Source organism: Haliaeetus albicilla, chromosome 24 (genome assembly GCF_947461875.1).
Source record: "Haliaeetus albicilla chromosome 24, bHalAlb1.1, whole genome shotgun sequence".
In the NCBI taxonomy this organism is placed as follows: Eukaryota; Metazoa; Chordata; class Aves; order Accipitriformes; family Accipitridae; genus Haliaeetus; species Haliaeetus albicilla.
Window position 1 is genome coordinate 21,434,218 of NC_091506.1, and position 26,943 is coordinate 21,461,160.

The window sequence follows — 26,943 nt, forward strand, 5'->3', positions numbered from 1 at the left end:
CCAAATCCTTTCCATTGGCTGGAATGGTAAATGAGCCAAGGAGAAGTATTGGGTGGTTCTCATTGTCATTTTCAGTTGTGCACTGAAGGCAACTTGTCCACTGATTTAATTGAAAGGAGTAGGACGAGTTGGGTCAGAATTGTTTTATCTACTCAAAGATTGCAGTGGTTTTGTGTTGGTTGTCCGTATGCTAGAGAGTTACAGCTGCAGAACTCTGCATCCTCATTTTTAGGATCTACAAGATTTACTGTTATGTTCAGCTTGTAAAATCTTAGGAAATGAGATTTTTTTTTCCTGAGCCTACAACTTTTAAAACTCTGTGCAAGAGAAGTTGCAACATCTTACAAAAATCTTCCCAAACATTGGGACCAAAACTGAATGGTAAGAAATACTTGAAGTGAACTTTACACTACAAATCTTTAAAGTTAAAAGTGTTTCTTAGGGTTTTTGCTATAAACCATTTGCTTAATTTAATTTTTGAGCCAATTTTTGTAAGCATCACAATTAGACAGAATAGATGGATAATTTCCTTTTTGCCTTGTAAATATTTATATATTTATATGAAACTGTGTAATTACCTTTATTGAAAAAGGAAATAATGTTCATGCTTTAGAAATTAGCTTAGTCATGCAGGACAGTTTGGTAACTTGTAAGTGCATCTTGTGTTTTCCAAAGTTGCCTTTATTGGGATCTATAAGGATATAATTGAAATAGCATTGAAAAATCCATGAGGCATTGTACCTCAAGGCAGGTCTGCTGCTCTATGATTTGTTCCTACTGCTTATGGTACCTGGACTCTCAAAATAATTGTAATTGTGTAGATGATTTAACTTACTCATTTTCGTTAAGAACTCAGAATCTGATCTATCAGCAGTTTGCGCTATTTTTTAACTATTTTTCATGATGGTTTGGATATGTATGGAGTCTACAGAGGCTCATAGGACTTTGCTGCATGCTTTGACATCTGTAGGAAGCCTTTGGATGAGATGACCTGGGCTGATGTGCTTGGTTGGTTTGTACTCAGCTCAGCCCTTCTTTTATGTCAAACAGATGTCCCAAGACTTACAGGTGGTGCGAACTGGGGGCAACACTTCTCCTGTACTATCATCGTTGAGGTATCTGTGGTCCATTCTTAGGTCCATGTGCACTCTGAAGGGAGAGCAAGGAGACAGTGTATCTTGGCATAAGCTGTAGTTTTGGCAAAATTTGCATTCAAACTCCTCAGAAGGGTTATCTGGGAGGAGAGACACTACAGGCCAGATCATATTGAAGTTTTAGTTCAACTGATTTGCTTAAAATTAAGCATTAAGAAGTCAGCATATAATAGTTAACTAAAGGGGAAGATAAATATCACAAGACATACAACATTTGAAAATATCTATGGGGGAAAGAAAAGAAAAGAACAATTGGGGAACACATTACTGAGAGGAGCCTGTTTGCTTTCTTATGGTTTAGATCAGACTGCGAGTTTTTTGTGTGAAAGTATTTAATTAAAACATCCCTGTGGTATCTTCTGGCTTTTTTAATATCGCAAACTGCCAAGAATGCCTGGGATTCATACGTTTTGTTAGTTTGCTGCTAATAATAAAAATTTGGAAGGCCAGGTCACTTGTAGCATTTAAAGAAAAAGAAATACTGCAACTTGCTTTTGAAACAGTTTGCTTCCTGGCTTGCAGGTTTTTATCTGTTGCGTGAGCGAGTGTGAGCTGTGAGCAAGAGCAATCAATCTGCTAAACAGCAGAATCATTAGAAACCTGTATTAGAACTGAAATAAGAATTACCCCGAGATATAAATTAATGCAAAGCCCCTACCACATTTAAAATACTTCCACAATTACTTAAATCCCTGTCTATATGTATGTTACTTTGTCAGCTTCAGATCCAAAAGTCAGTGGTTATTTGTTTTCTGACAGTCTTTAAAGATAATGCTTTTGTACTTATCATTCCTAGAGGTCTCAAATTTTTTCCAGATCAGAAGATTTATGGCATGAAGAGGTCCAAAATAAAAGACCTTTAATGTGATCTTTCAACTGCATGTAATTTTAGAAATAACTGGAAGGTAGATTACATTTAATTTTCTGAAAGTTTCAAAAGCAGTTATATCCCTTCTATCCAACAAACCCTCAAAAACAGAAGTGCCAAACTGAATCCAACATGTCCATGAAAATAATATCTTTACTCATCCTTAATTTTGTGTTGCATGTTAGAAATGAGAGCTTTAAAAATCATGCTGACATGTCCTTCTCATACTTGTCCATTAATTCTAAATAAACTCCATTAGATTTCTGCATTAAATCAGTTTGCTGACAATGAGGCATAGCAGCTGTGTGCTTGGAAAAAAATTATTTCTACCAGCATAAGCCATATAGGGCAGTTCCATTCTCGGGAGATGTTTTTCCACCAGTCTGTTCCTTTATTTTAAAGATATCATATCTTTTTGTGCAAGTATAGTTTCACAAAGGAAAAAAAAAGTTAAATGCATTTAGATGGGTTTTACCATATACACACACAACTTTTGAGCCTAAACCAGAGCTCCGTATCTCAGCTTTGTGTTTCATGTTTCTAGTCAGTGTTCATATTTATAGTTTGCACCTTCCCTTGCATCATCACTGTGGTATCCCTGACATGTTTTCTACATTTGTGTATATTCTTTCTGTCTCTGTATACATAAGGGGATAATTATGCGAGAGATATATGTGAGTTAAGCAAGAATAAACACCTTCGATCTATGTTATGGCATTTATTGTACAAACATTATGTAATCCACATAGATTAGTTTCTTCTTTTTTTTTACAGAAATAAAACTTCCTGAGATTTGTGAAAATCCAAACATTTGAAATATATAGGCATGTAAGGGTTGAGAAGTATTCTGCTGCTGAATAGCTTGAGCATTATGTTATGCAAACATTAGAACTGTAAAAGCAAGAAGTGTGTGGCTGCATTTGCTGTGAGGATAAACAATGCTTGCTATGAGGATAAACAGAACATTTTGAGCATCACTGGGTTTCATACAGACCATTAACATGTACACCTGTGGTTGCCACTGTAGTGCTACAAATTAATACTTTTAATTTCAGTAATTTTCTTAGCACTGATACTATGTGAGATAAGTGCTTGTAAACATACACTGAAGACTTTTATGTTGATGCTCTGAGTATTGTTTAGCAGTTTAGATGCTTTAAGCCACGACTATTGCCACCCTCTAGTTCCCAGCTATTTGTTGCCACTGGTTTTCAGTGTCAGCACAGCTGTCTGTGTAACTGTGCTAGGAAATAGAGCTGGAAAAATGACTGGCTGGCTCAGGAGCTGACCTCAGTGTGGGCAGGGAAAAAGAGGTGTTTTACACTTGGCTTTTATACCACTATTGCATGTGAATTTCAGGGAAAATTAATGAACTCAGGTATTCATAATGACTTGTATATAGCATGGGATATAGCAAATTGAGATGTAAATTGCTTTATTTTTCAGTACGTTTGTATTTTGCTGGTCTTCAATCATAATTCAAATCCCCACCGTGCCAGATAGGGGACTAATGTCTAATCATAATTTGTAAACACTGAGCGGACAGAGGAAAGGGAGAGAGTATAAGGAGCTTAGATGATATCACACAGATCACAGATTATTAACATTTATTGGGAAGCAAACAGCCTAATGACTGTGCATGGTTTTCAGGTGCATGGTAAATAAATATGTTCCAGAAAGCATCCTGCGTTATCAGTTCTGGAATGACAGCTTTCAGACATCCTGCTTAATCTGTCTGAAGGCAAATTCCAGACAGAATTTTGCTATTGAAACAGATCCTCATGGTCTACTCTAGCACAAGAACGCTTGGTCCTCTATTTTATAGCAGTAGCAAAATTATACCCCAAAGTTTCCAGAACTACAATACAGTATTAAAGGAGTTTCTTTCTGAAGAACAAATAGCCAGTCAGTTACATACCAGTGATGTGGTATGTGAAGAGCAAAGTAGCCTGCAAACAGCTTAATTACCTGCCTGTTTGCAATATGTTATTTTCTCCTAATATTCATATAATTCAAATACTTCCTGCTGTGCACTTTTCCCCCTTTAAGTGGTTGCTCGTGAGGCAAAAGCTTGGCTGTACTATTTTTTTTCCTACACATAAATGAAATTGTGAATTGAGAAAGTGCTTTTGAAGCCAGGAAAATGGAATTGTAGATACCACTTTTCTTTGTTTTTAAACAGCAAGAACACTGATCTGATTGCTTGGTGTTCCTTCCTCGTGCCCCAGGAATCTCCCTGTCATCCCTCTCACACGGAGACATCCCTCCGTGATTAACTCTCTGTCACTCAGCTCAGTTTTCTGACAGCAAAATGAGTGCTGTAGTGGAGTGAGTCATGGCTGCAGAAAGCCATTTCAAGGACAAGCCAAGGGTGTTGAAGGCAGCAGCTTGATAAAGCCAGGATTCAGGACCAGTTCGACTGTTTTCAGCCTCAAGGAATTCGACTTTAAGAAGCAGAGGCCTTGATAGTGAAGCTACTCTCTTAAAATCAACAAAAGCAGAATCTATAGTGGCAGTTTCCCATTGAAATTGTGTATTTTGGTCCTATGATGTTGCACGAAGCTGCATTACATAAAGCACAGCAGATGCAGTCTGGATTCAGGGGCAGGGGAAAGATGTAACAAGAACAAATGTGGAGTGCCATAGCAGAGGAAAACATCTTAAAGATATATTATAAGGAAAAAGAATTTCCAAGTGGGGAGCTGACGTGGAGCCTTAATAACTGCCTCAGCCTGGCATTGACTTTTTTTTAACGTTTAAGAAGACTTTGAGTAAGATTTACAACTTGGCGATTGCATCTGGTTTCTGTGCCCTATGGGTCCTAGCGGGTGCGGAGTGCTGCTCCGTCGGGGAGGAAGGTGTCCCTGCCCGCCCGGCTGCGGGGACGGGGGCACCTCAGCGGCAGGAGCCGCGGCAGGAGCCGGCCCTGGGCAGCATGCTTCGACTCCGAACCGTCTGCTTAGCCCTGCAGCAAAACTGCCGCTTACCTCAGGAGCGGGATCAAGCTCTAAATTAAGTGTTTCTAAAGTAAAGTAGTCCTGGAGAAATCCGCGTCTTCGCTGCAGTTGGAAATATGTGATGACAGCATGTATCCGGCTCAGTTTCTTTGGTGGTTAACCACTAAGCCGGGACACCACAGGTGCCAGCACCGGTTACCTGTCTGCGCGGGCATGTACAGAATCCTGCTGGGGCTTATACGGCTCTTGCTGAAGCCCGAGGTCCTGTGTCTTTACCGTCATTTGTTACACGACTCGGGTTGGAAGAGTTTGGTGCTGTTGATGTGAGCTATGTCTGTGGTGCCTACTGCTGCGACTAGGCAGAGCAAAGTCCTTTCTAGCGAGGGAACTAGTGAATCCACCAATGGGTACGCTTCTAAGGCATCATTTCTTGAGAAAGTTGGTCTGTGTTGGTTCTGGTTAGATGTCGATTGTATTAGTTGCTGTATTTGGTTAGTAATAGAATGTTGTTATTAAACAATTTTGTATTCATAAGAGAAAAGCATATTAGGTGGACTGGATTGAGGATTTTGCATCAGTTAATGATATCACCTGTCATCTTCAACCATTGGCAGAGGAAACATCTCACATTTTACAGATCTAGTGTTTTGATACGGGTGAGCACAAAAGGCTGCGTAAGCTCTGTGAAACATTCTTATGCGTATGTTTTCATCAGTGGAGGTGATGGTCTTCGTGTGTATCATCCTGACTGCATGTAAACAAGAGTGCAGTAGATAGATGTATAGATGTGTATATATATCCATATACATTCAGTATAGATGAAGAGCCTGTGTTTTTATAGCATTAGAACTATAACAAATGAACAAACTGGATGAATTAAAGATTGCTTTCAAGATCCAGAACCTTTCATCTCGAGTCACAGTGATCAAATTCAGCATGACTCGGGATTATCGTTTCGTGGCAAATCAGTCCAGTCCAGAAGTAGGGGGAAAGGTGAGGGGATCAAACATAATTGTTACCCTTGTTGAATGAATTGCTCAGATATCAAGATCTGAATGAAATTGTAATACCTTCTCACTTCTACCAGACAGGTCTAATAGGTCAGAGTTTGGTAGGTCAGTGTAAAAGGAGCTTGAATTACCCATCCTGGGCTGTATCAGTCCTCTGAGGGTTGGCAGGCAGTGAACTTCATATGCACTAAGCTTAATTGCAAATAAAGGCTGTGACACAAACAAAGCTCAGGAATTTAAAAGATTAATGCTGTTAGAGTCTTTTTATGTTCTGCAAGCCTGTTTCCATAATAACAGGAGTTGTTCATTTTTCCAGTAAGTTCTAAAATCTTGAGGGCACATAAATGGCAAGTGGTACTGGTACTTGGTATTAATAGGGTTGTGTAATTCCTTTTGAAGTTTTTTGTTGGCTGCTCTTTTTCATAATCATTAAACAAATAGAGTGGGTTTTTTAAGATTTTCAAAGTCTTGCAACATGAGCAATATTTTGTTGTCTTAAAAGGACTTTTCTTTAATGTCATTCATAAGCCTGCAAAGTACGTAGTGTTCTATGGCCATCTTTGAAGACATCAATTCTGACAGTACATGGATACTGCTACATGCTGATCTCCCAAAGTGTTGCTTGCTTTGTGCGCATGCTTCTCTCTTAAAAAAGCAAGCAAGCAAGCAACCAACCCCCCCATCAAACAGGTGTGTATTGTTAAATAACAGTTGTGACCTCGGAGTCACAGAATAGACAATTTCCCTAAAGTGAATAAGAAGTTTAAAGGAGAGAGTGAGAACTATGCTGAGCAGTAGAAACTCAGAGGGAAGAAGGAAGAGTTATCTGATATTTATCAGTGGCATTGGTTTCTTTGGGATAAAATGAAAGGGAAAATAAGAAATGAGGAAAAGGATACAGGGGGAGGAGGGAGGATCAGCTAAGATGATCTTCAGGAAGAGCAGTAGACATAGGAGGCACAGAGGGAGACAGGAAAAATTATAAATAAGTTTAACAGAAGGCACAGCAGAATTAGGGCAACACACACACACAGACACAAACAAAGTCTGCCTTTTAGCATCCTGAATATTTCAGCATGACCATTCAGTTCATCTCTGCTTATCATTTACATAACCTGTAGAAAACAGATGCATACCCAAGATGTCTGCCTGAAAGGAATAACTTCATCCTTAGCCCTGTTATTTCAAGGTGTTTGCTCTTCCTATATTAATCAAAATTATTCCATAATACAATAGTATGTTATCAGTGCTATTTAAACTGATAACATTCTCTAAATATTGCTAAAGCGTAGATTGAAAGTGCATCAGATTTTCTTGTCTTTGTCTCTTGTTTAGTGTTAATGTGCGTCATGCTTAAGGGATGTATTAATGAACCTTTTTTTTATCCTGCAATGACAATCCTCTAGGCCCAGTCTCTTCATTAATGAATAATGATGGAACAGAGTAGGCAGTTGGGTCATTTTATCCTTTAAGTGCGATGAACAGTCTTGAAGAGAATGCTGCATTGCAGCTGTAAGCAAAATGGTTGTACAGATGACAAAATACTTTTGAATCATAGTCTGCATTTCTGGATCATTCTGGGTTTTAGGAAGATTGCCAGTTTCCGAAAACATTTTTTTCTTAGGAAAGGAATCTTTTTTTGCTATTTAAGAAAGACTTATTCCAATGCCTTCTATGCTACAAACTTGGAAACCTGAGCTTCAATGAAAATATAAAGTCACTTATCATGCTGTGTTCAACAGCCACTGAAAGTGACTTGGGAAGACTTCTGTTTAATAATATTTGTATAGCAGTTGGCTAGCAGTAATTTGCATAAGATTTTGGACACTGACCTTACTATGAATTTGGACTGATTTTCCCCAAAAAGTTCTGTGTGAGGCAGGAACTATACAAGAAAAATAAGCTGACCAGTTAAGGAACTATGCAAAGAAAAGCCTACTCTCCTACCAAAAGAGAAGCATATGAAAATCAAAATAAGATTTCCAATTAAAGTTACTAATGGGACAAACCTCTAGGTTAAGTCAGGTAAATGTTTTAAATATTGCTTTTCTTGGGGTGAGCATAACTGGGATAACTTCATTTTTCCATCTCTTTCAGTGTAAAGAATGTAATTAAGTCCCTAAGTAGTGGTTATCTAAATCTGTGCCTCTGTGTTACATGATAAAAGTCTTTGAGTGCCTAGAATTCTGCTCTATTTTCGTATAGTAAGAACATTGGGTTTAGTTGCTTTTCTTTAATCTTTTTGCTTCTTTTCTGCTTCTTGGTCTTTTTGTTCCTCTTTACTTGCAAGAATTTGTTTCTAAATTGACAAAGTAAATTACTGTGTTCTCTTGTCGCATGATGTGTGGCTTCAACTCCAAACACCCGTATTGCCATGGCTGTGGGATGAGGAGGTACGTATCTAGCAGCAGCTTTGAGAAGCTGAGGTGAAAGTGGTCTAAATCAAACCAGTCTAAGGGATTTACCTATTCTCAGCCTGTGGATTTATTCTGGAACATCTATTCCTGATTAACCATTATGGATTAACTCTTTGTATGGATGTTCTTATTTTGGATTAAGAGTGCCTCTTCCCAGTTAAGCTGGATTAAGCAAAGCAATGAATTAATCGGCTGGAAGTAAAATGAAATGGCTAGCACAATATAAACATAGGTAACTGCTGTGCAAGGAAAATGGTTAAAGCCATAAATTGATTAAATTACTTCCAATTTGAGATCTTATTTCAAATAAAAACTTCAGCTTCCACATGTATAATGAAGGTTAATTAATAACTGAAGGGGTTATTTTGGGGGCATTAAGAAAACGTGATTTTTGTTTACTCACTGAAGCTGCCCAAGGATGGTTGTTAATATGAATTTGGTGCTTCTATTATGATACAATATAATATTTTGATTTCTGCTAATGTGTCTAACACAAATTCATAACTACTTGTAAGGTGAGCACACTTCTGCCAGAGCTTTGATGCAGAGCTGCCTTATTACATTCTCTTGAATGTGCACTTGCCAAAAGACACACAAAGTTTTCAACTTCTCAAACCACAGAAGACAAAATTAAAAAGGTGGAAGAAGTCATTCTTAACATAAAGAACACATAGATATTATGACCAAATAAGTGAAGAGATAGGAATGCAAATCCTTTCCCACTTTTGTCACCTTGAATAGAGGTCCTTTATAGTTGAGCAGTTTTCAGTGGCTTTTTGGATTGCTGGAACTCCATCTTTTGTATCCCCCAAATATTTCCTGCTTTTGTCATCAGTGAGAACTGGGTTTTGGACCTGAAGTCTTCTCTTTTCAGGAGTCTCCCAGGGTGTGCTCTTCCTTCATGCTTGCTGTTTCTGTCTCATGTTTGCCTCTGCTACCTGGCATTCCCACAGGTTTGAGCTGGCCGAGATCAGTAGCTCTAGTTATTTGGATGCCCCTACCCGACTGAAAGGGTTTCCGCGTCACCCCTGTAATAAAATGCAAGGTAAGATGCAGGTCAGAGTCTGTATTTCTACAGAATATACAATGGAAGTTATGTATTCAATAAAGAGTGAAAAACAGGCTAGTGAGATACACTATTCATTTGTGGAGAAAACTTACGAGCAAACCTTGATTAAGTCTTACACGTTCTAGAATGTTTCTATTAAGATTTTTTGTAGGACTTTTGAAGTGGGACCAGTTTGGTGTGCCTAAAAATACAGTGTCCTTGACTGCTTCTGACATACTCTTACTACAGCTGGTGGCTAGGAACACCTTCCCTGAGGTACTTACTTTATAATTTGACTTAGTATTTGATTTGCACTGGAAAAGAATCTGGAGAACTTTAGTAGTGATTATTGCATTCAGATCAAGTTAGTTATGTTGAGGGCTAATCAAGGTGATTGACAATATATGCTTCATATAAGAGAGAATCTATTCTGTTGGGCTTTTTAGTGTGCTAAATTAGGAGGTGGCTGGGGGTGTTGTGTTTCTAATGGAGTTCTGCTGCATGTGGGTTTAAGAATAAAATAATGCTGTATCCCACAGTGCATCTTGGGATTGCTTTGGTCACAGTTTATATTTTCTAATAATTCAAAAATAAAACAGGAGTCAAGAAAATGTTGTCACTTTTCACAGTATTAAAAAAGGCATCTCTTGGTATTATCCTATTTTTATTATCCTTACATAAGGCTGAGAACTCTTTGGAGGAATAACTTTACATCTGTTCCAATAGTGCCATCATCCCAACTAAAACACTGCTAGTGATGGCGAGTCCCCTGCTCTGCTCTGCTGCTCTTTTACACCAGCTTTTGTGGGCTGAATTAACTAGTTACCAGAAGACTGGAAAGTCTTGAGACTTTCTTTGCCATCTTTTCTCCACTTATCTAGAAAATGGGGCAATAGGGAGCTTGACTTGCTAAATTATCAGTGCCTGGTGACTCTAAGCTTTGACCGTGTATCTGTGTTCAGTTATGAGATATTCACTGTAATAGTATTCATGCTGGCACCTTTGGATGAAATTTTACAGCTTCTTTCACTTTTTTTGTTCCTCCAAGTTTGTGCCGCACTTAAGTCTACAGGAGAGGCAGCTGATGATCTAAAGGATGGGTCCCACTTCTTTATGGAGAGGATGGAGCAAATGGGTGATGATGAGTGCAACAGTGTTACGCAGGTAACAGGGAGCAGAACACTGTGTGTGCTATGTTAGAGGTTTCAAATTATTCTAATGCTCCTGAGCAGTGGGATGTCATCCATTGGATGCTCAAAAAGCATCTTCTTATCTTACTGTCTCCTCACAGGTGGGGCTTTGTGGTTTTGAGTGATGTCATTGTCACTTGCAGGAGTGATTGTGGCATTTAATGTTGCTTGCAGATGGCATAATGATCATAGCACTTTGTTTTCTTCAGTGTTCTCACTTTTTTTTTAGATACCTTGAATACTCTCCTGAATACACAGCAGCACAAGACACACTATTGCAAATGCTCTGCCTCTTGCAAAGGCAGAGCTCGAAGTGAGTACTGTTGCTGTGTAGCTGACAAGCTGACATTACTCATAGGAAAAGCAGATGACACTGACAAAGATAGCAGTGAAATTAAGAAAAGTTGCCAAGTAGCAGCACTTGGAGGTAACACCTCAGAAAAATGCAGTTCATTGCTATCTGGTTTATTTGTTGTTTTTTCTTAAGTGAGGGCGGGAAAGAATCATGCTATGGAAGCAGACTCGGCAAAGTGGGTTTTGGTATTTTGACTCCCTTATAGACATCATAAAAACGCGTCTCTTTCTTCCGAACATAAAATTTCTTCTTCTGTTATTTATTTTAATGTAAAAGATTAAAACAGCTATATGAGGAATTAGCTACCTTAACCTACAAATTCCTGGCCTCGTCTAGAAAAAAAACCTCTTTTCCATGCTGTTGTTATGAGAGCATATGTTGTTATGCTATGTTACTTTTAACATTTCCCATAGGCTTCATCAAATAAATATGAGCTATAGACCCTTGGAACTGCTTATACTAAAGAAACTATGGTGACTGCAGTGACAAATAATAACAGTAAAAATCCTTCATATAAAAAGAGAGATGCATGGGACTTTCAGGGTACTGCAGAAGAGCGTCATGCTGTACTGACTTAGAAGTCTGTCTAATGCGTCTTCAGCTGCATAACGTCTTCCTTTCTCAGGCCACGCTTTCCTGGTTGCACATCTTTTATTCTTTGGGCGTTTTCTTTCTCAGATTACTAGGACTGTCATCCTGAGTGGACAAGCTCTACAGAACTGAACAGAAAATCATGAGGAGTCTTTAGGGAGTCTAGGCCACATCTGTCTGAAAGTACATTATAAGTGTAGAGAAGCCAGCTGAGGCTCTCCTTAGTATATATTCAGCTGTATTGAATTTCAGTCAGACGGCCTCAGTTTCTGGGCCGTTTCATTGCCACATATGTCCTTTGAACATAACGTTTGACTTGCAAAACTTCAAGTGACATGAAGTTGTCCTGCGATAAGAAATGGGAAAAGTCGAAGTTGAAGGCTTTTTATCGCCCATGAACAGTAGACAGTCTAGCAGCTATTTTTGTAATTGTGGATTTTGTAATTGTGGATTGCTTTGTTGTGGTGGTAGTCAGCAGCGGGAGGCCCCCGGCTCAGCGTCACCGGTCAGACTCGCAGTAAGTCTGGGCCTGTGCACAGGCGGACACGTGGCTCCATCCTTTCTTTCCCTCTCCTCCGCAGGAGAGGATTGCATGCAAAGACCACGTTATTCCCTGCTCTACCAGTTGCCCGCGGCTCACTCTGGTCCTGCTGGTGGACTGGTGGTGGCTGCACTTACTCCAGGGCTTAGAGGAGCTCCTGCACACACACAGCTCCCAGCCGGTACATGCTTTCACACGGGCGCTTACTTGAGCCGTACGAAGAGAGCCTCCCTATGGACCGTGAGTGATGGTCGTGTTTCCGTCGGGGGACTCGCATTTCCCCAGGCTGTGCTGTATCCATGCGGACAGGCAGAAGCTGCCTCTGTAGCAACCAGAGTGGTTTGCTTGTCAGCAGCGCTACTCAAACTGTGGTTGGGGAACAGAGAGTCACGGGTTGATTTCAGGGTCTTTTTTTTCCCCTCCCCATCCCCCGTGGTTGCCATTAGCAATACATATGAAGTGGTGAATTTTTTTGTAGGGTCCAGTGAAAGTGATGGTAAGTGGTTATGGAGATGTATTAATTAAAGAAGGTTTTCCACTTTGACTTTATTATGTACTCATTTATTCCTTGTTCTTTTTCGTGGCAAAGACCTTGGATCTCCTCCATTAAACTTAGATGGTTGCTCTTCTCTGCCATTACATGATTCATATGTTAGTGCTTTTTAAGCCCGATCCTACAGAAGAGCCAGCAAGTCTGTCTTAAGCTGTAGTCGGGGATGCTTGATTTGGCTTAAATATTAAGAGCAAGAAAAACCTTTCACATTATCTGGAACAATCATATTATTACTCAGCATTGTAACAGCATGTTTTTGAAACTGTTTCCCTCATACTCTCTGTCAGCTTCATTGAAATGATGCAATCTTATACATCTATGTTTCAATAGGAAATCAGAGCTTTGTGGGTAATCCGGAAGCCTGTGCAGAGAGTATTTGTACAGTCTACTCTAAACCGTAACGTTACCTTCTGTGGGAGTGAAATCCTAGCTGTGTTTAAAAAACAAAAAAAACCAACAGAAGAAACTGTCTTGAGGCTTTGACTACCTGGAAAGGGGGGATGGGGGAAAAGAAACCATTACATTCCCTCGTTCCCTCTCCTTCTCTTCCAAAATAGCCCCAATACCAGTAAACTGCTGAGGATACGTGGTGCTGAACAAACCTGAAGTTCCCAGCATCTGTGGCATATCCCACTGGCTTGGGGTTGGTTGGCTTAGCAGCAGTAAAGACCTTCCATAACTTTTAGGTTAACTGTCTCTGAGTGCCGGGTGAAGATCTGCACTCTTACTGCACTGTTGTTTATAGATAATGTAACAAGGAATTTTTAGTGACTTCTTTATTATCTGGTTGGTAATGGGTGGGAGCTGGATGGTGGATATGCATACTAGATTGTTAGTATTTATTAGTATTGCTGACCTAAATCTGTAATGACTTTATTGTACTTGACACTACATCGAGATAGAACAAAAGAAAAACATCTCCAGGAGCCTGTGGTACACAAGATGAGACATATGTAAATGGTGTAACAATTATTGAGTGGAGTAAGAGCTGAAGAAATGATTTCTGGTGGGGTGATTATCTTCCCTCTCAACAGCTGTACGCCCACTGACAGCAGTACATTTGTAAAAAAGAAATTCTAATTCCTCTTTCTTCATACTGGACCCGCAGCTCTCGTTGAATGCTTTGTTATCAGCCTTTGCAGAAAGCTTTTTGTTGTCTGTTTGGGCAAGAAAAATATTAGTCATCTGTTATGATGCATATCTTGCCTTTAATATTTGATGCCTCGTCTCTTGCCTTGATATTGGCTCATGGTTACGCACTGCACATAAGTCCAGTCATTAGATTATTAAGAAATTGTAGCATGTCTTTCAGATGAGTGGCTTTTTTTTGGACTACGTTACAGTCACTATCGGGAACCATTTCTGATCCTGCTGTTATTAGTCATCTTATGTAAATTATTTGTTCCTGGTTAATAGCTTCTTTTCAGAGCAATTTTACTTTAAAAAGAAATTAGAAGAAAGAAGAAATAAAACCAAAATGGCTAGATGGGGAAATGAATGAAACATGTCATGGAGCACTGAGTGCTTTTGGCAGTGATAAATCCTGCGTGGTATCTTGCAGCTGAGCGTAAATCAGGAATCCCAGGAGATGTGAATTTACGCCCCTGAACTGCCACCAAACTGTCTGGGGCAAGAACTTCAGCCTTTCGCTGCCTCGTAAAATTGAGATAAAGTTGCTGATGCATTTCTATAGCTAGAAAGAGATTGAGAGGTAGAAACTCATTGTAGAAAGGCAAGTTGTTATGTATCTGTTCCTAACATTTACATTAGATGCATCAGTCTGTAAGAATGAACGTTAAGCTCTTCAGTTACTTTGTTTCTAAAAAAAAGCCATGGATTTGGAGAAGTATTTATGTACTTTGTATGACTTAAGAGTGATTGTTCTGTTTGCAACTTATAACAGAGAAGGTTTGCATGATGGTTTTTGTAGTTAGCTTGCTGCTTTCCAGAGGCTGAAGGGTGGTCCCTGTACTGCGGTGGCAGAACTCAGGAGGGCAGGACAGGGTGACTTGGCCAGTTGTTGCTGTTAGATGTAAAGAGGGAGGATGATTAATGAGGAAATGGAGGGGGAATTAATTAATTTCCTGGTTCTGCCCTTTCTGTGCCCCTCTTTTCTGTGTGTTGGCTATTTGGATCTAGCTGTAAAGCGTTTGACTCAAGAAGGTTCTAAATCCTGCAAGGGTCTGTGGGCAGAGCTGCCAAATGGACTCATAGAAATAGTAGCGCCAGCAGCGTAAAGCTTACAGAACGTGTGCTAGATGATTTGTAGTTCCAAAGGCTTTGAATTTTTGGACAAGTTTCTTAAAATTTGTGTAAACAAATGTAAGCAAGTGATATTACTGAAAACAGGTAAAGACATTCATTACACTTTACAGACAGCTTTGTTGTTCCGAGATTAGAAAGAAATTATTATCCGTTGAGGTTCATTCACTAGTGAAATTCAAATTCAGCTTGCTGAAACTTGTAAATGCTCTCATTAAATAAGTCTCCTACTGAAGAACTGCATTCTCTCAGCTGATTTTATTTAATATGACCTAAACAGAATTTCAATGTACTGCATCCAAAATTTTTTCAAGCAGCACGATAAAACTGGGAGGTCACAGAGGCATCCATTCTAGGTGTGAATATTTTCGCTTTGTGTTTCACATCTCTGGTGTATGTTTTAGTTTGAAAACAAATCATCTTGTGTCAGTAAAACAGGTAGTTTAATGCAACGTATATTTTTGTGGCATACCTAGTACCAAAGCAGGTGTTTGTTTTACTTAGATACCCCTTAAACAAGTGTCATGAAGACTTCATGGCCTAATGAAGACTGATGTTGGATTACACATAGTGTGCTTGATGACATCATTAGATGTAAGGGACAAAATAGACCTTCCTTAGCATTTGATCAAAACCATAACAGTAAACACAGTTTACTGTGCATGTCTCCTTGCCTTCCCCAATTTCTTAGGTAGGCACAGTTTCCTAAAGCAGATCTTGGAAACTAAATCTGTCAGTTACTAGCCATTCATTTGAATTGAAAATTTGACTTTTTCAGCTCTTTCAGTCACTAGATAGATACTACTTCTTAGATCAAAGTGGAAGAAGTGGAAGAAAAAAAGGCCTTCTGTCACTCTAGCTTTTTCAAGAGAGAAGAGCAGAATAGTGCACAGAAATTTGCTTCCAAACCCAGAGTGCACAATCCCGCTAAACATTGAATGAGGTTGTATGTTTGAATTTTCTATGTTACAACAGCAGTAACTGGGCTAATATTTGTAATTCACATTATGAAGTTCTGAGAACCTATGCAAGAGCTGTAGAACGCGGTGCGCCTGGGCAAGTTATACAAAAGCGTTCTGTAGTAGTAGTAATGGCAGGCATTGTTTCATAGTTAAATGTGAAATGAATGGAATTGGTGAATCAAGGCAAAGAAAATGAAATAATTGTTGTGGTGAGACTTTGTGGTGTTTTACTTTTTAGTTTCTGTGAAGACCTGGCTAATGTGGTGCTAGGAATGCTTATCATTTGAGAAGAGAGATTGACACTAGAGTGATAGGAGCTCATGAGCTAAAATATAGGTCTGTGTTCTTGTAGGAAGAATTCATGCATGTTGTATCTAATCGTCATTAAGAGCTCACTAACCACAATAGTTGCTTTACCTCTATGCGTTAATTTCAATAGCAGTTCAGTATCATTGTGAAGCCTTTGCTTAACTTGCTGAACAATTTTTTTGCATTTGAAGTTACACATGCTGTGATTTTTAAATTACATTGTTTACAATTTTTGCTATTTGAAATTTTTATCTACTTTTCTGGATGTGTCAGAAAATGTACAGAAGGAAGTTAGTAAGTAATGAATGGTTTATTTGCACAATCAGTGCAAATGTAAATTCTCCATTCTTCATCTCATAATTTAAGCAGATGTGAAACATTCTCTTAAAAGTTTTATGGGGGTTTTTTTAATTGTTGCTTTAGTAGTGATGTGCTTTTGCTATTTTTGCAGCATCAAAATCATTCTCTGTTTGTCATGCTCCATTTGGTTGCAGTGGAGATGACTGTCAGAGAAATACAATTTTCCAGGAAGCACTAATTGAAATGATGTTTTTATATTCAGCATGCAGTAACTGACAGATGTAGATAAGGAACAGAGAAAATTCATTAAGTGGCATTTCTCCAGTTTTTTAATCTTTTTTCCCCTCCAGAAAAGCAACAATGCTGGATGAAATCAGAAATGCATTTAATGTACTGCACAACATTGTAGAACATTTTTTCTATGCAATCACTTTCATCCTCCCACCGATTTCAAACAAATTTTGGGCAAACTTTTTGGAAACTGAAACCTTAAGAGATTATTCAAGCATGAGTAATTAATTTTTGCAATATTTCCTAAACCTGTGTATACTATTTGTATATAAATTTAACCCAAATCTGCATAATCATTCTAAAACACTTGGGTCAAGAAAAGAAGTATTGCACAGCTTTGACATAGAAAAGCACTTAAAAAAGATAAAATATTCATACTTGTGTGGACAAATGAACATAAACCCAGCCAGTCTGTGGCTTATTGTCACACAGAATATAAGACGGACGGCTGCTTCTTTTGCCAGTAACATATGAAGTCTGACGTCATATTGAACTGCTATTTCCATTAATTTTTTTGTCTCCGCTTGTTCTTTTTCACTTCCTTAGTTGTTTTATATCTTCATATAGAAACGATATTTCAGATTACTTTCATTTGCAATGCTCTTTCATTATTGTCACAGGACTCAATACTTAAGGGAGAAGCAAGAAATAAAAAAAAATATTCAGGAACAGTAATTAAGTCAGTATGTGTAATATGAAAAAAACATAGCAGCAGGAAAGCCGTCTCCTGGTTAAAAGTACTGGTGAGGACAGATGTCCACTTTCCGATCTTGCTGTGCTAATTGACATTTTTACCATCTGTACTGCCTGTCAGTGCGCACTAGCTGGGAAGCAGCATCCCGCAGATCTGCCAGTGCGACAGAAAGTGCGCGTGACCTCTAATCCTCTTCAAGCGACTAAGTTAGGCTTGCTCAAAACACCTTTAGGACTATTTAAAATGATGTTTCTGAATAAAGCAGATTATTTGAAAAAGATAAGACGTACCCTCCTTATACCTTCTGCTGGCAATAGTATGGAGAATTTATGGAAGCTTTTGCAAAATAAACATCTTACATTGCCTCAGATTCTCAATCACATGTCCCTTAGCTGTATCTCTTTGTACAACTTTGGCTTCTCTGTGTATTTTATTGTCCTTTTCTGACCTTATCTCTACAGTAATGCTTAGGACTGTTATGATGTGATTTCATCAATTGGTCTGTAGAATTCTTCATTCTCTCCTTTCGTTTCTCTCTCTCTCTCAATATAGGAGTTTGTTAGTTTTTGGCATTCAGTGTGAGAAAAAAACCCTAAAATTTTGCTGAATGGGTTTTTCTGAGTGATGGCCAGATTTCAGGAGAAGGGAAACCTTTTGGTTTGAATTGAACATTGAATTTAATTTTCCAGTATTTCTAAATGATTTACAAGAAAATAAATCTCACATTTAAAGATGAATATGCTCTTTTTTTTAGGTGAGACTGACTTGGTGAGTAATTTCACCAAGACATAGACTTACAGAAAAGAACAAAATCACACACATGATTTACCCTTGTCTATTTATGGGTCTTAAGGAAGATAATATTTATTATGAAAAATTAAAGAGTACAGTTAAATAAAATTTATGTCTAAATTCCAATGTAGGTTACTTAGACTATAGTCTTGGAGATAATGGTGACCATAGATACTTTAAGCTCAGTCTAGTCCTCAACCTTATGGTGTCTAAATTTCTATGGTGTCTATATTTCTGTGGTGTCTAAACAAACAATTTTTGTCTTGGAGAAAAAGCAGCTCTTTGAGTCCCAATTTCTCTCTTTTGCTTTGGGGGCTTCTCAGCATGTATGTTTATTTATATATGCGTTATGATCAGTAACATAGGGCAGGATATGTATACTTTTTATGGCCTCCTGACAGTAAAGTATATAGCATAATTTCAAAGGTGTGAAGTCGTCATGTCTAGGTAAATATAATTAGGATTGTTGAAAAATACTGCAGCTATTTCCTGTACTATTTCAGCCACCCCTTTCATGCTGTTGAGTATCCAGTCATCTATCTACATGCTGGAGCTGGCCCACTACTGCGCACATACGTTCTGTATTGGAAAAATGGCATTTTTCAGACATGTCTTCCTTCCACTTTCCAACGTGCTTTTGAGTATTTTCTGTTTCAGAGTTTTGTATTGCTGCTTGCAGGTGTATTAAATGAACATTTCTGTCCCACATCCCTTCCACTATCAATGCTGTCCATGTACTTTCCTCTTTATGTATAAAGTCACCGCTATATTTGCGGTAGGTTGTGTTTTGGTGGCCTAGTGCAAATTGTGCATGCCATTTTTAGTGAAAATTCTTCCTTGTACTGAAGGGCTTTGCAGCCCTCTGAAAGCTAATCAAACTGCGTGCGTTTGGTCTCTGCTAAAGGTGTGTCCCAACGCCAGATCCCATCTGTGTTGGGTGACTCCCCTGAACTCTCATGTGTGTTGTCCTAACTTCTGTGGTCTGCGTTGGCTCACAAAAGGGCAACTCTCCAAATGGCTCGTAGCCCGCAATTCCAATTTCATAGGGGAAAGTGTTTGCCCTACGTTGGAAGCTGAGTGGGAGCTCATGGAGGAGCAGAGAGGTTTGACACGTTATTGTTTGAATCACAGAGAATAACGTAGACACACTTTGTAATAGCTGGAACCTGTCTGTTTCAGTGTCGTTAAGCACTAGGTACTGAAAATTAAATTAAGTGAGGTAATAACTACAGCATGCCTTTATCTGGGAGAGAAGGATAGTATTTCTTAGAAGCTGAAGGTGAAATGAAAATTTGATGAGTTAACCAAGAGCCAGAAGCTACACAACAGCTGTAATTATATACCTTAAGTGAAAGGTGAGTTGACATCTTTGCCTGTACTGTGGCAAGATTGATATGTTCAGAGCAGCATCGCTTTCATCTTGAGGAAATTACACTTGGGCCTGGTGCTTTCATCCAAGAGGGGACTTATTGGCACATGCTGGTGGAACAGTTGCACCAGTCCCGAATGAACGAGGCATAAAGCTGAGTACCGGTAGCGCATTAGGGTCCCGATTTGTTTTGTTTGACGTCTTGAAGGTGCTATTAATAGGGCTTTCCGTTCCTGAAGTACCCCACGGGTGTTGATATGCTTTTGGGGAGGCGAGGACCTACCCTAAAGTGCGTGAGGAGAGGAATCCTTGCAGTGTGGGATTAATCGTTTCCTCTTGCTCTCTTGCAGACGCCTTTGTATTCCTCCGAGGTCAACTCTCAGTTGAAGTATCTTCATTGTGTCATGTTAGGGTGAATAAGCATGAATAACTTTACGTTGCTGATCACATTCAAAACCTACAGTTTTGTAAATGTTCCAACTGATATCGAATATTATTTGGCAGATATAAGTAACCACTTATTGCAGTTCTTTATGCTGCTGAGAGCAGTATATGGGCACAGTTATTCTACCTGAACTCTTGCAAGTCCCCCCCGCCCTTTTTTTTTCCCCTGAAAAGGCACTAGACGTGCATATTTTAAGATAAGTAAAAAATAGGGTAAAAAGCACAGAAGTGGGTTGTTCAACACAACCAACACATTCTTACACTTAAATTTAAATGGTCTTAAGTTGAAGTATTGTGCAAAATACATGCATTTTTATATGGATTTAAGGAAGTATATAATTTCCTTTTTACTTTCTTTGCATTTATAACCTGTCACTTTGGCTGTCTTTTTTCACTTAACAAAAATTTCATGCAGTTCATTCCAGAGACTGTGTGACAGTATGTATGCAGCAAGAGAGGTTGCTCTGAAGTAGAACAAGACATGCTTTATTGATTTATACTTTGAGGTCATCGACCTGAGGTCAGAACAAAGAACTGTATGCTGCCTCTATGATGTTGCCAATGCTGCCAACAGCTATTCCAACTTGATCCCAAATATAATTTATTTGTGCTTTATGATCTATTTTCAGAAGTCATTGCTTACATGTATGTATGTATGTATATACATAGGTCTTATTAAAGTAAACCTACTAATTCAAAGACTTTTTCATGATTAAGACTTGCAGGAATTGGTACTAAGTTGAGTCCATAACCATTCTGTTCAGAACGTAAGGACAAATCATCTTGCAAAAGCAAAATTTAAGTGGAATATCTGCCTATTTGTTAATATGCCAGAGGTGGTACAGCTTGTAGTTGTTCTTGGAGAAATAATCTATAGGAATGCAGATATAAGTGGGCATTTTCTATTTTACTGCAATTTTAATTTATTTTATTTTATTTTATTTACAGGATTAGCTGGCACTGCTGCAGACCTAGAAAAAAGAAAGCTTATTTTTGGAAAAAATTTTATACCTCCAAAGAAGCCAAAAACATTCTTACAGCTAGTCTGGGAAGCATTGCAGGATGTGACTCTTATAATCTTGGAAATTGCAGCCATCATATCTTTGGGGCTTTCGTTTTATCAGCCACCTGGAGAAGGGAATGAAGGTAAAAACTTTTATAGAAGTCATTCGTATAAGTTTAAGTAAAACCAGTCCTATATCTCAAATTAATTCCAGCCCCACCCTCCAGAAGGTCACTAACAGGAAATTTCCATGTGGGTTGTTCCTATTACCATTACATCTGGTACTGACATTTTTTGTATGCTTGACATCTCGTTATGCAAGTAGCTGAACCTTGTGACATGTGCTAAATGAGTTAAAAATCATAATATTCTTCTAAAACTGGAGTATTTTTGTTTCTGTTTTCACCTTTAAGCTTGTGTTAGGTGTTTGTTTACCACATTATAGAGGAGAAATATGTAATTGCTTATATAACAGATATCTCCTATCTACACAAACATGGACAAGTCTTCAGCTAGTTTATATCAACTGAAGACTTGAACTTAGTGAAATTCACTCATTTCAGTATTTTTAGTGATACAGCTAAGGCTGGTGTGCCTGGCTGAAAAGGGAGTATTAGAAGCTAAGTCATGTTACTTATAAACTATATACTGCAGAATCCTTCTGTGATAGCTTTTAAAGTTTTAACACCCTGCCTGCTCCCCCCCCCCCCCCCCCCCCCCCTTGGAAAGCACTCTTGAATTCACATGCTGAAAATATTCATTCCTCTACATAAATGCAAGATTTCCATTTCTGGCAACTGATCCAGATTTAGGTTTTTTTCCCCTTGCTCTCTCATAGACTTATAAAGCTGGATAAAACATGCTGTGTGAAATGACGTGAATAGCTTGGCAAATGTATGAAGAATGTCTTCCTCTAAATATAGCCTTGCAATGCTTTTTACATTCGCTTCAGTTTCCTTTGGCTACTTTCCTTGACGACCCTTCCTTCTTCCTTTTCCATTCACAAGCAGAATAAGCCAGTAGCTATGCATAGCTCTTGTGTCATATTTATGATTCTTTAATCCTTTATATATAATCAGGATCTTGTGTTGATTTCTCACTGAATTTTGAATATGTGACTTGATTCAGCAGGTGTCTGATTTAGGCATGAAAAGATAAAGGAGTAATTTGGTTTTTTAACTGAAGAAAACATTATTTATTGTTATTACCTCATATAACTGGACATAGTAGAATACCTTGGGGACATTGTAAAGCATGAACGATGCTTTACAAAATTAGAATTTAGTTCTGCAAACTTTTTTCTTAGGCATAAATGTGCAGACTACTCTCTTATTTTTAATTTATTTGGTGGGAAAGGAATTTTGAAAATAGGATTGTTACAGCTTTTAGGAAGAGGGGAGATGTGTCATCAGGCAATTTAATTTTTTTTTTTTTTTTAAATTCTTATTATTTTGGTACTGCATTTAAAATGTTTCTTTTCCCATGGGAAGGTATGACACATCTGACATTCTGAGATAGTCTGAAAAGCTCAGCAGCACAGCCTGGGAAAAAGTGTTTGTGTTTTCCCACAGCACAGTATTTTATTCAATGGTCACTGTTTTCCCTATGTTTTTAGAATTGTTTTCCTGGAAGGTTTTGCCATGTTTTACAGAGGGAGAATAAATCAAGTTAGTGAATATCTTTTAGTCCAACTTTTTGAACACATTGTAAAGGTCTTTTACATTTTTTTGAAGTCTGTCTTTGAGCCGTTGTATAAATGTGAGAGATTCTCTTTCATTTTAAAATTCGTATATTATAAACTGCTGCCAAGTATACCTATAGTTTATTGGTAGATGTCCTTTTTAAAGAGTCCTGAACATTGAAAAACCGACGTATTGAGCTTGATTTTGCCATTGGTGAAGTAGGGTGTAGTCATAGTTGAAATTGATTGATGGTTTTGCATAATCTTTGGTAACCAATTAGAAAATAAAACTATATGTAGACTTTTATGAAGAAACAAAATATGCTGTTTTGCCTAAATTTAAGCCAATTTATTGAACAATTTAAACTCTTTCTTCAGTTGAACATGAACCTGGATTCAGACCAAAGGTGGGCCTATCTGAGGAGAGTGCAGTTCTTTGAAAGGGCAGCAACTCGCATGCTGTCTTGTGAAATGTCTGCTTTCCTGTCTAAATCTCATAATCATTACACATTGCTTTAGATTGGTCCATCTGTGCATTGCTGTTGTAACAGAGAATATGGAAAAAAAAATCATATAATATGTAATGTCCTTGCAGTAGTTTGCATTATGCCTGCCCTCATTTTCTTGAGGTGAGAGGGTAACATTGCCTATGGGATGTAATAGGGAATCCCTACCCAGTGGCTGGGATAAGTAGAAAATTCGCCTTTGGGAAGCGTGAAAACTGGTATTTTCCTTTTCCCAGAATGAAAATTATTCATTGAAATGTACGTTTATTTGCAAGTTTTATGTTTTTCCTTGAAAAGAATGTATTTTCTTCTGAAAACACAGCCCAACATGAGGAAGTGGAGCTGGCATTTCTTGCTAACTGTCTACTCTTGAACTTGCCCAACTCCTCCACGGCCTACTTTAAAAGTTTCTCAGAAGGTTTCTGGATGAACTTAGTAGGTGTACTGTCCACCCCGCTGGGTGATGCCCTCGTGGGGAGTTGGTGAGAGGCAGTGCCCGTCCCTGGTGCTCAGATCTCCCCGATCTCTTCATGGAAGCGGCGTGGAGGGGCTGCGGTGCCCGCTCACCGCCACTGAGGCTTGGTCTGTGGGCTGGCTGGCTAATGGTCAGCTTCGCTGGAAAGAATTTCTCTTCCTAGATGATGCATTCTTAACTTTTTTTTACTTTTTTTTTTTATTATTTCTGTCCCTAAAAGTTGTTGGTATTTGATTTTGCTGGTTGATGACAATGTGAAATATAAAGCTTATGACAGTCAGGTTTGTCTACAGCTCAACGAAAAGTCTCCTTTGTGTAACAGGACACTACTTTTTGCTGCGTGGTTGGTTTATAGTATGTGACAGCCTCCTCTTTTGAGTTCTAATTTTTTTATTCTGTTTTTCAAAATGAAATGCATTTTCATTTTGAAAAGGAGTCAACAAGACTGTTCTCCTTCCCACACTGATTTGCCTGATCATCACTGCTAATTATCAGAACTCATCAATTTACTATCATCCACACGCACCTTTCAGAGTCTAAAAACAATTGTAAACATAAATTCAATACTATCGCAATGTAAAAGACTTAAAGAAAAAAAAAGAGAAAAGGCAAAACCTTTATGAGCAAGCAGGTGTGAGACACTGTTGGTAAGTGGGATGGCAAGGGGAGATGATAAAGAACAGCCAATTTCCACGCAGGTCCATGGCGTATGTAGCGAACTGTATTTTTCTTATCACAGTGAAGCTTGTACTGTGAATTGGCCTCACGTTGCACAGATTTGTGCTGACTCTTTGGTCATGGCTAAAAGTGTCTGTGATCATCTTATGCTTTTTCGATGTCTTTGAGATCTGTGACAAGGACAGGATGGTGAACAGAGCATGAGCCTTTCTGTTGGAGACAGAACTATGTGAAAGTGGGTATTTCCACAGAATTGATTTTGTCAATGGCAGAAGCATTGGCATTAGCCAAATGCTTTTTTTTCCCCCTTTGCTCAGAAAGACCTTGGTCTGTCCTCAGGAGCAACTTGAATGACAAGTCTGGCCAGGGAGTTGTAGCTGAAGCCATAAAAGATGATATGTCTTGGGAAATATCAGAGAAGGGTTTGGACAGGCTGGAGTCTACAATGAGAGCTGGATATCTGTTATTTGCTATTATTGTCAAATACACAAAGAGACCTGAATAAGAGATGGCAGTGGTGTAGTGCAAGTTCATTAGCAGCTACGAAGGGGGTGGAAGAGCATCTGAAAAAGCCAGTGGAAAGCAAGGCTGTGATTTGATTTAGCCTCTTCAGTTTTTACTGGGAGTGGAGCCTTGTGGCTATTACCCAGTCGTAAAGAGAGCTTGTGCTGTGCTGACTCATATCACACAGTAAACTCAGACGTCCAGGCTCCCTGGTGATGCCTCTTCCCTGAGCCACGTACCTTGCAGCGATGGGGAGGGAATGTAAGAGCGGAGGGAAGAATTGAATTTCGCGCTGGACATTTTGATATTCAGCATTTTTTTGAAAACAGTAACTTTACATGAAAGCTCAAATAAGAAAGGAATAATGCAAGTAAAATTTTACAGAATGTTTAAAACTGGCCAGTTGTTTTCTTTCAACATTTTTGATTGATACAATACTGTCTTGCAATATTTCATTTGCTTATTACTTAGGACTAACTTGAAAAGTTGTGACCATCTAAAAGTGACAGCCTTTCTTTGTAGGAATAAGGGATAATAACATGAAAATAAGAGACTTCAAGACACAGTGTCAGTAAAACACCACCTTGCATATTTTTTAATCGAGTGTACATATACACTGCCTTTATATCTAACATATTTATATCTGCCTTTCACATATCCTAAACTTTTATCTACCAATAACCTTATTAATTAATATAATAAGTTGAACTCATCTTTATTTTTTTTAGAGTTGATATAACTCTTTCTTTTTGGACACTTGAAATCTACCGTAATTTTCGATGGTGTGACAGAGCTAGCCTTTAACTGTTTTCTGCAGTTTAAGTGCAAAATATTTTCCTCCTGAGACTTTTGAAGGAAGAATGCATGATAAAATCCACACATCTAAAAAATACTAGAGTGCATGAATTGCCTCAGGAACCTTGCCTAAGGGTATAGCCTAATGTATGAATGTTAGTGCATCTTGCTGTGTAGGCAGTTACAAGCTCAAAAGTTCATTTTCTATGTGTGTTTCTAGATTGGCTAGTATTTCCCATTTTAAGCTATGAATGTTGATACATACATTGCCAAATTTAAGTCCTTTGACTGTAGCATAATTGCGTTTCCAAACATCTGTAATGCAGTGTCATGGTTTATCTTGAGAAAAGTAAGTAGATTATTGTCTACTGAGTTGCATTTGGTTTATGCTACTGGAAACAGTTGGTATTTCTGTGGTTTTGAAGTATCAGTAGTGACATTTCTCAACCAATCTGAACTGGAAGAAGTAGTAACCTATTGTTGACAGGACATGAAGTTTTTGTTCTACTACAATTATTCATTTAAGATATGGGTGAATCTTGGAAAACACGATTTCATTTTCTGCTGCAGTCACAAAATCTAGTCTACAGGAATTACTAGATAATAGCATACTTTTCTTTTATTGCTTCTCCAGAAGCCACTTCAGTTTCTGGTTTTTCATATTTCTTAGCAAGAGTGGAAGCTTCAAGAATTTTGTTCTCAAAACCTATGCTAGAGTTGTTTTTATGATCTGCTTTGCATTCCCTTTCACCATCTGACAGGCCATTAGGAGCAATTGAGAACTTCTGCATAAATTATTGTCAGCCCTGTGGCAATTACTGCTCTCATTACTGATCCACACAGAATCATTTTTCCACTCTTTCAGAAAAGTGCAAAACTGCTGCTGCATTTTAGCAAATATATTTTGAGAGAAAATTCCCGGTGCAGATGTAGTCTTTACTACAGGGATGATCACATAGGGGTGTGACTTAGGCAAGTTAAAAATACCTTGTTTCTCAGAACAAAATCCTTCTGTGTCCTGGGTTAATACATTACAGGATCTGTTCCCTGAGCAAACAGAATAGTGAGCCTGTGATATGTAAAGAGGATTTAATGAATTTATGGGATCCTGGCTTCGGGGGTTTTTTTGTTACGTAGATTAGAGTTAGTCCAGGGCTAAATGTGAAATATTTATCTTTGTCTATCTCTGTATGG

General features: G+C 38.4%; 1 protein-coding gene across 22 annotated transcripts in view; it reads left to right on the forward strand.

The window, feature by feature from the left end:
- The window catches only part of ATP2B2 (ATPase plasma membrane Ca2+ transporting 2), a 440,214-nt gene that overhangs the window by 282,595 nt on the left and 130,676 nt on the right, over window positions 1-26,943 (forward strand). For all 22 annotated transcript variants that reach the window (XR_011322006.1, XM_069769735.1, XM_069769737.1 and 19 more), the window contains one exon: window positions 21,056-21,253. Coding sequence is in view for 21 of the 22 variants with exons in the window: in XM_069769735.1 (XP_069625836.1) it covers window positions 21,056-21,253 (198 nt within the window). In the remaining variant the exon portion in view is untranslated. The remainder of the gene's footprint in view (window positions 1-21,055; window positions 21,254-26,943) is intronic.